Genomic DNA, 12,200 nt, shown 5'->3' on the forward strand with positions numbered 1-12,200 from the left:
TTCTTTGGTCACAACAGTCTGCTTTTTGCCTTTCAGTTGCCAAAGAACATCCATTGTCTCGCTTAGAGAAAACTGCTTCCACTTCCTCGTCGCAAGCAGAGATGAACTCATTTGTAGTATCACCGCAGCGCGAACGCCGAATTGCTTTGCGAAAGCGATAAGTAATCACCGTAAAGAGATGAACACGACAAAAAACAAGGCCTCCAAAAAAACCTCTGAAGCGTCACGGCTGTCATCGCCTCTTCTGAAGAAAAAAAAGTGCTAGAAAAGAAAATTCATCGCGTTTCGTTTTCTGCTTTCTCGCTGTCTCAGGTTTTCGCGCCCATTGTTCGTGCTCCGCAACTCTCACTCTTCCTCGCTGACCTGGCTCTTCCGTGATGCCCTCGCCTCTGCACCCGCTTGTAAACCTGCAGCGTAGGTGAATCAACAAAAAGAAAGTCGGCCTTTCGTTTTTTTTTTTCCTCCACACCATCGTGCGCTTTCGGAGAAGCAAGGCGTCCTTTTGCTTTGTCGTCGGCTTGAGCACCGGTCCGGTGGTCGCGACGGATTTCAGAACGCAAGTTCGTCGTACTGAGGCGTTGTTAATATAACGTGGAACTAAATTAACGCTCATTCTGAAAAGTTCGGTATTCTGAAATACGTAGTAGTGAAATAATTTTACATTGAAACTATTACCAGTCGGCACGGGATTTTTCAAAAGTTCCTTAATCTGAAAAGTTCGTTATAATGTGGGGTTCATTCTACCGAGATTTCCCTGTAAAGCATTAGTACTTCCTGGTTCGTACACTATTCTCAAACTATGGTTTAAAAAGGCTTGAACACTGCATTCCTGCTCATTTTAACATGTCTGAAAATAAAAACATTGCCATCTTTGATACAAGTAAAAGCAACTTAACAAGTTGCTCATACAGAATGGCGGCATGTAAGGTTTAATTTCTTTTAATTATTCGGCAAGAACACTGTACCTAAAACAACACACCCTATAATTATGCTCATATGTGTAATCATGTCTTCCTACGTTGTTGCTTCTTATATACACGTTTTTTTTTTTTCGAGTAGAACATGCAACATTTCATTCATTCGTGTTTTTTATTGTACCTTCTTGGAACTCAAGTTTATTCGTATACTTAAGTGTTGTACATATTTTTTTTATAATTCGTACTGCATTGTAAGCCGTTTAGCAACACACACATTGTTTTGATGATTGACTGAGTGCTGCTTCAGTTGTTTTGTCTCTCTCTCTCTCTCTCTCTCTCTGTGTCTGTGTGTCTGTGTGTGTGTCTGTGTGTGTGTGTGTGTGTGCACGCGTATGTGTGCGTGTGTGGTTGTGTGTGTGCGTGTGTGGTTGTGTGTGCGTGCGTGTGCGTGTGTGGCTGTGTGTGTGCGTGTGCGTGTGTGGTTGTGTGTGTGCGTGTGCGTGTGTGGTTGTGCGCGTGCACGTGCGCGTGTGGTTGTGCGCGCGTGCGTGCGTGCGTGTGTCCTGCTAATTTCTATGTAAACCTGAAACTGATGCGATGTACTGTTTGGTATTATTTGATGATTTCCTGAAGTTGTGAAAATCGATGTCCAACTGTTTCCGTATTTGTGCTTTGCGGTTCTCTCATGCCAAGTGCAGGGGGTAGGAGCCTCGTCAAGCTGCTAACATTGCAGCTTTTTGCTCCCATTCTTGCATTTTCTTTGCGCAATGTTGTAAAGCAAATGCTCAATAAAACTGAATCTGAATTATTATGCAAGTATATAATTATTCTGCAGTGAGTAGGCTTCCATGGTTGCATAATAAGAACCAAATCATAAACGCAAAATGCAGGCACATTTTGTTTCTTGGTTGTACTTGTTTCAAGCAAAGAGAAAAATACTCTAGATGTTGATGCTACAACACGGCACATCGTACAATTTTCTAACGTCGTAGTGTGTCTAGCAAGTGATGCTCTGCAAGAATACCCACCATCGCGAAATTAAATAACCGCTATTTGTCCACTCGGGAAGTGTGCATGCACATGCACACTGCATTTCAGGCCATTCAGAGAAACACAAAGTGCACGACCCATTTCCGAAGTATACGTTTCTGACTGTACACACAGTGCCTCAAGGGGATGTATAAACAATAGCGTGCAGCAGAGAGAGAGGATGAAACTACACATTAATTGTCAAGAAAACTGCAATGTGCAACAGTGTAGCAGACATGAAGCTCTTACACACTCCCGTTAATTTAGTTGAAAAGCAATAGCAAATATGTGGCATATTTTTCCAAAAAGAGCCAAATGCAGAAACAAACTGGGCTGAATCTCACGGGAGCATATTGCACGCCTAACTATCCTTAACTTCTCAAACAGTCTGAAGTAAAATAGGACCATTCCTGGTTTTAACGACAACTCAAGAAGGCAGTTTCTAACAAAAAAAGAGCCAACTGCTGCATTTGTTTCAATCAAAGTGAACCACAATCGTTAAACCACCGCTGCGCATCAACAATCGTGACAAGAAAAATCAGCATGGTTTCATCGAATGCATTCCATTTGTGTCCTATAGTTGCTTTGCTATTATGTTTATGTTCCATATTTAGTTTTTCAGGTGCGGGTTGGCACTAATAAACTAATAAAAGGGCATCTTATATCGTAGTACAAAACTCAAATATAAAGAGTGAGAGGCCAACTTCCCAACTTTTTTTTCTGCCTCTCAGTGTACTTTTGAGTTCATCGCTGCAACATGTCTCTTTCACTCCAAGACTTTCACTCCAAGATTGACAGTAATAAATGACATATGGAGTTAAGGTGCTTGGCACTAACCTATTTCTTAAATAAAAAGTGATCCGAAATGCCTTGACATAAAATAATCTCAATTGAAGAAGAAAAAGAGCCTGTTCTCTACTACAAGCTTTTTGTAGGGACAAGGAGGCACTGTTGTTAGACACTACAGAATACACGGATCTACATGCCTTCGCAGCGCAAGTCCTCAATACTGACAAACAATTGGTCAGCTCATGTAACGTACAGGGCAGACACCCTGAGGTAGCGGAAGAACTGGCAATAGCCCTAGCTATTGCAATAGCTAGCTAGCAACAGCCCTAGCTATAGTTTGTCCCAATAGCTGATATATCCTAAGTGATTCGCAGACAGCGGTCAGAAATTATGCACAAGGCAGAATTTCGCCAGAGGCCGCAGCTATCCTTAAAGCCAACACAATGTATATAACCTCCGAAGAGACAGAAGGATGACATATATGGTTCTCGATTCACGCGTCTCCCCACACTCCCATGGACCGGGAAAGCCCATCACGTAGTGCAAGGTCTCACTTTCCGCACTCACGTAGAAAGGTCCTCTTCAGGGGATGGGTATCCCGTGGAGGGCTGGACAGAGAGGAACAGAGAGGAACCCAATACTGCGAAATTATGAACTTTTATAAAAAATCTAGGCATATTTATCCACCATCAAGCCCCAAACTCGACAGATCCAAAGCTTTAGATTGGAGGCAACTGCAAACCCAGGCTTTCCTAAACCCCATGCATTTTAAGAGGATATATTCAGAAGTCTGTCCAGATGATACTTGCAGATTGTGGCTGGACTCGCGCATCACTTGAGCACACTCTCGGAATGTGCAGCTTTAGCAGAAGAAAATGCAGTCTCCCCAGATGAGGCTGCGGTGTGGTGAACGGCTGTGCTGCGCAGCTGCAACCTTCAGGATCAACTGTACGCCATCCAGCAAACACGCGAGGCGGTGAGGAGAGGTCCTCCTCGAGAGCAGCCTAGGCCCAGGTTATGAATTTGCCGGATCTCCATTTGTGCCAGATTTTCCAGGTGATGCGGAGCCCAAGATAGTGTTTCTTATTGAAGAAAAGCAAGGCTATATTTAATGCCCTACATCATCTAACATGAGTTGCACAATTTCTGTAGGAGATCACGAGCTTTTACTCCTCCCTGTAGGCCAGCAAAAGCGAGCACACCGAGGCACGAAACAAGGCTATTTGCATGAAGCACGTCAAATGGCTTAGAAGGGCGTGTGCGCCGAATGTCACACATATACAAAACTCCACTGGCCTGTGGGAAGGTTTACACACTGCACAGGCTAGAAGGGGGCACTGCTTAAATGACAAATGACATACTAAAAAACTTGCAGGACGTACTTTCGTCTCAAGGGTGGAATTAAATAGTGTAACAGGGCCCAGTCCTCCGAGTTTGCTTTTCAATGGTAACCCTCAAGCATGCCATGAGGAGAGCAACGTCTCTGCACATCACACTGGCTATTCTGCAGAAAAGCAAAGTAGCCACTACGCATTCCTAAGAAAATATGTGCATCTATGCTACTGCACAGTTGGTTGATGTTATGGCTAATGATGATGATCAATTATGTGTGTGCTTTACAAGGAGTAAGCATTTAGCAAATCTGATGCATGATGCACTTCTCCACTGCAACATTACACGGGTTAATGCAACTCATTGCCCTACACAGGGCTTTTTCTCAAGGCAGCTTCAAACGCTGGTGCGGCTCTCGTCTCAGTACAAATGACTCCCATGCACGAAGCCTGAATTCGATTCTTGCTCGAACACCAGATATTTACTCTTTGCATCCGTCGCAAGCAATGCCATGAACATCAAAACTTCTACGACTTTGATGCCTTCACACAAACACTGTGGTCACCAAACCTTTTCCTGTAGGTGCTGACTCCCACAAAATTTCAAAAACAGGTCAAATATAATACTGACACCAACTTCGACATTGTTTGCAAAAAGGCAGCTTTTTTTTCCATGGCTTCATTTGGTTCAAGTGTCACTGAGAGTTCTATTTATTCACTTTTAATCGCTGCTTCATGTCCTACAAATGCGGCCTCCTTGTCCACATATCTGTGCATGACAATGGTGTGAATCTGTTGGTATGTGAAGGGGTGTGCCTGTATTACAATATGGAGGCGCTTAGAACAGTCAATCTTGTGGGAAACGTTTATTTTTGTTTCATTCAGACATACAGCTGGAAGTTCGTGCCAGCCCTCAGTCTTGGTTTATTCTACTATCCACGCATATCTCTGCTCTTAGCCGATTTTAATTACTTATTTGAATTTACACTTTCCTGCTAACTTTATGTAATTACAGGGGCTCTCATGCAGTCTCCTTACTTAGAAAATCTGTTCTTGATTAGTAATAATATTTTTGCAAACTCTAACTTGAACTTGTCTTTTGGCAACAGCTTTCCAGCCACTCAAACCTATTTAGGAATTTTTCTTCTCTTACGGTTTTGACCAAACAGTCTCCAGCTGTTCAAGTGTAAGATCATAAATAGAAAATACAGCACTTCGATGAAATATTACAGCTAGGATTAAAATGAACCATGCTACAATTTATTAGCAGGAAAAGCTGCAACTGGGTGTGCCAAGATAAGAACAAAATTAAGGTCCCAGCCAACATTGAATTTTGATAAAATTAAGTCTAGGCACGAGTTTTTAAACCAGCATAATGATCCCAAAGTCATACGCTCAAAGTCATACGCTCACAGAGCACAAACAGAAAACAGTAGCAGTAGACTGTAGGTATTAGCACATTGCAGCGACAACGGCTGCCGACCTCTGTTAAATAAATATGTGACTGATAAGGATACGCCAGAGATTGTCGAGGCCTAGTAGATTGCAAGAGAAAATGCCATCTGTGTCACCGTGCCCTCAATGGCCCTGAGTGCAAAGGAAATTGCGTATCTAAATAATGCAGGCTTGCACAGCTGTTACAGTTTCTCTCGTGTTATATGCTGTTTTCATGGCTGTGTAAGTACCTCACAATCCTGAAATAAATATTCAGTTGTGGGTAGCGCTCATCCTGTGCTCCTACTGTGTTGCCTGTCTCATCAGCTCTATGGCTGCTCCTTTGAATGTAACACAACTAGCCAAAAGTCTGTTCTTTAGGACATCGGTCAGTTTGAAGAAAACTATTTTTGTTTGCTTAAACAAAAAAGAAGGCAAGTTTCGATCACAAGAAACACTTTTTAACCTATTTCGCAACTCGAAGAGCTGGTAGGCTACGCACTCCGTCACAAAATTTATTCCTATCAAAGACTAAGTGGAGTATACACTTTGCTGTTGAACTTAAGAAAAAATCCCAAACTCAGTGAGTGGCACGAAATACCTGTATGTAAGCTTACTGACAACAAAATCATGTGGGCTGAAATATATTCTTTCAATGCTTCATTAATTCAGATGCCAAAAATGTGTATATTTGTGCCCAGACTTATTTTTCTAGTATAACATGTACTTTTTAAAACCACTCGATATGCTTTTCGGGAGCCATAGTTTTCCTAAACTAAGAGCGTTACATAGTAAATAACCATGTGAAGGGAGTAGTTACGTAGCACATGGCTGTGATGCCACCCGGCAAAAAGTGTTCCATGCTCGCCTTCACGGCAAAGAACTGCACTGTCAAACAGCCCAGATTTGCATTGACGTAAGTGCTCAATCAAGTGGAGGAGAGGATGACTACTGCTGTAGCTCAGTTGCTAAAATCGCCAGACGTGTAATATAAAGGTTGCAGGTTCGGTCCGTGCCAGCATCAGGTTGTCTTTTCGTGCGACTTCCTTTCTTCCCGTCTACGCCAAGAGGCAATACACTTACAACAGTACAGCCCCTATGCAATACTTTGCTATATTACCGGTTGGTTTTTCAAGAGTGAACACTTCATTCACACATTTCAAATTCAGGGTGCATGCACAGTCGTTAATTCACAAAGTTTTGCAACTAGAATCTTCCTTGTATCAGGCATTTATTCACAGTCACCGATCTTACTGCTGCCCATCCTTATGACGCAATACACACAGGTCGCATCTCAGTCACTTTGTACGCCTACAAAAGCAAGCTTCAAGACTTCTCACTTCAACCAATTACAACCAACCTCCATTTTTTGCACTGAAAAGGGAACATCGCACTTCAAACTTTTAATTTCTTGATCCATTTTGATAAAATTTGCTGCATGTGTATATTTGTGTGCCAATTCCATACATTTTTATTGTGTAAAGTACAGTTCCTCAAATACAAAATATTTCCTGAACCTTCTGGGTGCTAGCTTTCTTTCCAAACTAAAAGAGTTACAAAATAAATTTGCATATCAGAATAATCTGAAATTGATTCTGATTGCAGTGCAACTAAAATTGATGTTGCAGACTTATTAGAAGAAAAGTTGGGGTATGTTTGCCAGAGCAATGCTTTCCCAAAATTAACTCACCCACCTACCACAACTTCTGTTCAAATTGATTTAGAGCACCCATTTTTATTGCAATGCAACAAGCTCAGATTCCTTAATACTGTGTAGCTTTCTCGGTTAAAAAAAAAATCTCTCCACCCCCCCCCCCCCCAAAAAAAACAAAATATTTTGGTATTTTATAAACTACATCTTATACCAAAAAAATATTTGAATGTTTGAAATCAGTACACAAATATACATAAGCTTACTAAGTTCCACCAAAATCAATCAAGAAATAAACTTTTTCAAGAAAAGTGTCTCCCCTTAGACTTGTTAATTGCAAAATTCTAATTATGTTTTGTCTTGCAATTCACGAATTTCCTATTGCTAGTTTTTTTTAAGTCCCTCTTGTAAATACTAACATGAGCTTTTCGACTTACTTATCTACTTTTACCTGAAGTACAAACAAATTGTGGTCAATTATGGCAAGATCTTTCAGTATTTAGCACAGCAGAACATTCTACTTTCGAAATTAAAATCTTGTACAATTCACACATTTTATAGACACTTAAAATTAAGTTTTTAAATGAGTTATCATCAATTGTAAGTTTAAAAGCAACCTGTCACTATTCTTTAAATTTTTTCCTATATATTTTACTTCCAATATGCCACTGTTTGCCAACCAATGAACTGATCCACTGCTTACCCCCTGACAGTTCTCTCTTTGGGACCTCCGATTCTTCAATCACCATGTAAAAGAAAAAAAAAACCATAGTCATCACCAGACTTTTCAATAGGCTGAACTTCAGAACATTAACAAACTCGAAAACGGTTTCATCAAACACCCATTTTTACTGTTTTTAGGCTCTCAATGACGTATGGACGTTGCTTGAAACTGTGTGTAAAAAAGAAAGCTTGTGTTACTCGGGTTGCTAAAAAGATGAGAGTAAAATTTGACCAGCTAGTGCCTGCACCACTATGCGCTGTAAAAAAGCATGAAGTCATTAAAGAGTAATGGCACCCATCATAGTAACAGAAGCAAGTGAAAAAGAACAGTGTTCAAATTGCATGGTGTGGCAAACTTTGTCTTGCAATCAGCCGCATAGCGAACTTGAGCAGATAATCAGCTGTGGCAGGTGCTCGCAGTGCACTGACACAAGTGCTGTGCTGTTTGAGTGAACTCCACTTGTGAGTGAAAAAGTTCAGGGAGACACAATTGAAGGTGCCCTGAAACACTTTTTCAAGTAATTATGAAATGAATTCACTAGAAGACCTTGTTGCCTCACGAATTCAACGCCGCAAGAATTTTAAGAATTCGTCCAGCGCGAGTGAAGTTACAAAAATTTGTCGCATATTGCAATTGCATCCTCTCTTCTCTCGTCCCAACGAAAGCGCTGGAAGCTAAGCAGGATGAGATGGTAGGGGCAAAGAAAAACGTCACATGCACCTTGTGAACTTAAGCACTTTATCTTCTTTTTTTTTTCGGATACACCAACTTTTTCAGTGTGATCGCACGCGCACGCGTGGACAAGTCGCGGCCTCCCGCGGCAACCTCTGTAATGACCAAGCGCGCCATGTTCAAATGCCAATGGCTGATAGATAGGCTTTTCAAGAGTGATTTTAGAGCGTCTTCCGCGATTTGTCGAGAGAAGAGAAAGCAATTTTTAGCTGACCTTGATCATTTATTGTGAACTCCAGGCTGCGTGCTGCGCTATAATATTTGGCCCGCGTGTTGTTGGGGGCCTTCACTATCGATCAGCAGCGTTTACTTGCCATGCTCAAAAAGTGTTGCAGGGCTCCTTTAAGGAAGGTACGCGAGCTCTGGATTGCCGACACTAGTCTGCATCCCACAACAAGGACTGTGCAGGTAGTTTGCATTGACTACCTCCTGTCCTGCACAATTTCTTCTGAAAGCCGAAAAATAATTGGATCACCCCTGCCTCGGTCTGCAGCAGATGACACAGCAAGCAAGTCCGTGACATCTAAAGAAAGCTATCACAGAGGCACTTGTTTCAGCCCGATGTTGGCAGAAGCAAGCCGAAGCCCTTCATAAAAAAGTGCCGGTGATACAGTGTTTCGTACTCTCGTGTGTTCGCAGGCATGATATTGAACACAAGCGATGGGTTTGCACAATATGATTAGGCTTTACACAACATCTGAAGAAGAAATAGTCCGTGCTGTACAGCCCTCACTACAAGAGTTTTGTTGAATAATATGGACTGTCGACCATTCCATATCTCATTAGCCAACTAAGTGTAGTTTTTGCCTGAAATGGAGGTCGCCTGCTGTCGCACTTGTAATGCGACCTTGAGCGGGCCACCTATACTGGTCATAGACTCCAGCTTGCCAAGCAGCTGATCACATGACAATGCTTGCCATGCACCCTGGATGTGCATTCGTTCTTTTGATTTCTTACTGCAGTAAAATTTCGAGCAAGCCCAGCCCCCCCCCCCCCCCCCCCCCCCTGTGAATGCTAATGCGACAAAATTTCAAAGGGTGCCATTGCTCAGTCAGGGATCGAAATTCAAGACAGCAGTAAAACAGCCACTAAGAATAAAAAATGCACACCTGTGTTTCTAATTATTTGTTTTATTGTATGCGCATGAAATCAATTCTATTTGCCCTCGTTGGACGAATGTCAGTGAGAACAGCTAAAGGGGGCACTTGCTCGGGACTTTACAGTACACCACGCACTTATACAGGGTGTCCCACGTAACTAGAGCCAGAGTTTGAAAATATGCCGGAACACGTAATACTACGCGACCAAATGCAGGTTACTCACCGTTGCCTGGAGTTGTCTTTTCGTGCGACTTCCTTTCTTCAGCAAACACTTCATTCACACATTTAAAATTCAGACAAATACATTTAAATCACACAAAAGATAGTCTGGCCAACTCAAGGCAACGGTGAGCAACATGCATTTGGCCGGGTCGTAATTCCGTGTTCGAGCATACTATTAAATTCTGGCTCAAGTTACGTGGGACACCCTGTATACAGTCAAGCCCCCATATAACGGCCCAACATAAAACGAACTTTTGCTTAAAACAAATAATAGACACATAAATGTGGAAACACAGATTACTTCAATGGAACAAGATTGCACTTAAAGGGAGACGCTCCTCGAAAGAACATTTTTTTATGTCTAGCCATAGACTTGAAAATTTTTTTATGAATATAGTTTTTCATAAAGATTTCAAATATGCAATCATTTTTTGTGTAGCTGCTATAGTTATTGAGTTATGCCATGCAGGATAGCAAAAAGTCGTTTAGCAGGTACTCTTTTATGTACTTCACTTTCAGTAAAAGCATTGCGTCTCCTCTTATTTGACTCTTGGTAGATTGTTAAGTACAAATAGCTATCCAGATATCTCGCAGAAATATCAGAACCAAGAAAAAAAAATTGTATTGAATGACTATTTTCAACCTCCCTTGAAACAATAACGTAATATTTTCACAATTCTGGTAGGCATTGTAATTTCAAGTAGATATTTGCATTCTGCATGTGTTTATTATGCGTGCCAAGTTTCGTTATTATACAATAAGTATAAATGTCTAAAAAGCTGCCCGGATAATGTGAAATTGTCAAAAAATATGGAAATGAGAAAAACAAGTTTGAAAGTTTGGAATGTTGGCATTTATTAGGAAACCATTTTTTTTTTTTTTTGCATCCAATTGGGCCGCAATGAAAAAAGCAGCTTGCAATGAATGCTCGGAAGACCGAGAATCGCACAAAATCGTGAAAGTTGGTCGTTGCCTGCACCTATAGCGCGTACTGCCAGAATTGCCTTCATGTTTACAGCAAAGCTATCACGCGAGCTGCCGCTGTTGAAACGAGCGCCCGTTCCTTGGTCCCTGGCCGAAGTAGTACGCCACGACACAAGCGTGAATGGAAGTGTAGATTCAGGACAATCTATTTTGACAGCACAGTTCAAGGAACGCCGAAAGCCCTTTGCGCTTTCCAGCTACCTCTCGAACACCTAGTTTCCGTTTGCGGCAGGTTGGGCATTGTGCACCCACCACAAGGGCAGTCAGCGCATCGATTTCGCAAAGCAGCGCTATAGGCAGTAGCGGCACCTACTGGTCTACATTCACTCTCGAAGAATCCCCTCCTCATGTGGGATGCACTGACGAATTCCCCGGCAGCGGCTATTTCACAACCACTGTCGCCGCAGGGTTCGGTGTCAGTGTTAGGCCTACCCGAAGTCTGGTCGTTGGTCGGCGGTAACACCGGCGTTCGCTGTCGCTTTGGAAAGCGTCCAACGCCGTTTCCCTCGATACTTGGGGCGAGTTCTGTCAATTATCTAGACCGCGCTTCTCGGGGCTTGCCTTGACGCAAACTGCACAGAAACGCCGAACAACTCGATCGCGACGTCCGAGACTTCGCTCTTCTGCCGGAAAAATAGGAGGAGGAGGAGCGCACCGCAAAGCAATGGCGGCCTCGCGCTGCTTGCCGCGAAATTCAAATTGCGTGGAGTATGCGTTGTTTTTCTTGTTTTTTATTTATTCATTGTAAAGATACGAGACTGGCTACTAGTGGATTGTGAAGGGGAAAGCCTTCACAGAAGGCGTGCATGATAGCAAATGCCAGCCAACACGTCGCTTTCGCGACAGGACAACGCGAACTACGCCATTTTTGGCAACTTTCGTGCATTTCTCGCGTCACCGCTCCCCACTTGGAAGCATCTTTAGATCATTTCTCATGCAAATTTAAGCTTGATATTTTCAGAACTGAAAGATCATAGTCAAAGGATGCCAATGCAACCAATGTTAAAAAGCAAAAAATTTTCGGAAAACTGCAACTTTTCGACCCGCGTCTCCCCTGAAACGCAAGTCGTATAGCACTGCCAATCAGTCAGAGCGTACAGAGTCTGCTCTTCGGCGACCTCCTAGGACTCTACTTTCGACCACTGATAAGTCATCAGCAAGGTGCCCATAGATTCTTGTTAAAAGCCGACCCTTCTTTAACAGCCCTTTAGTTTTCGCTCTCCCCAACAGTTTTTTTTTTTACTTTTGTTACATCCCCTCCCTCAGTTCCACTCCCCCACCCCCGCG

At 42.5% G+C, this 12,200-nt stretch overlaps 1 protein-coding gene across 8 annotated transcripts in view; it reads right to left on the reverse strand.

The window, feature by feature from the left end:
* The window catches only part of vib (phosphatidylinositol transfer protein vib), a 126,608-nt gene that overhangs the window by 81,890 nt on the left and 32,518 nt on the right, over positions 1–12,200 (reverse strand). For 4 of the 8 annotated variants that reach the window (XM_075891032.1, XM_037419393.2, XM_075891034.1 and 1 more), the window contains exon 5: positions 7,855–7,887. The exons of the other annotated variants lie outside the window; for them this stretch is intronic. In XM_075891032.1, the coding sequence (XP_075747147.1) occupies positions 7,855–7,887 (33 nt within the window). The remainder of the gene's footprint in view (positions 1–7,854; positions 7,888–12,200) is intronic. 8 annotated transcript variants of the gene reach the window in all.

The sequence above is a fragment of the Rhipicephalus microplus genome, chromosome 3 (assembly GCF_043290135.1).
Source record: "Rhipicephalus microplus isolate Deutch F79 chromosome 3, USDA_Rmic, whole genome shotgun sequence".
In the NCBI taxonomy this organism is placed as follows: domain Eukaryota; kingdom Metazoa; phylum Arthropoda; class Arachnida; order Ixodida; family Ixodidae; genus Rhipicephalus; species Rhipicephalus microplus.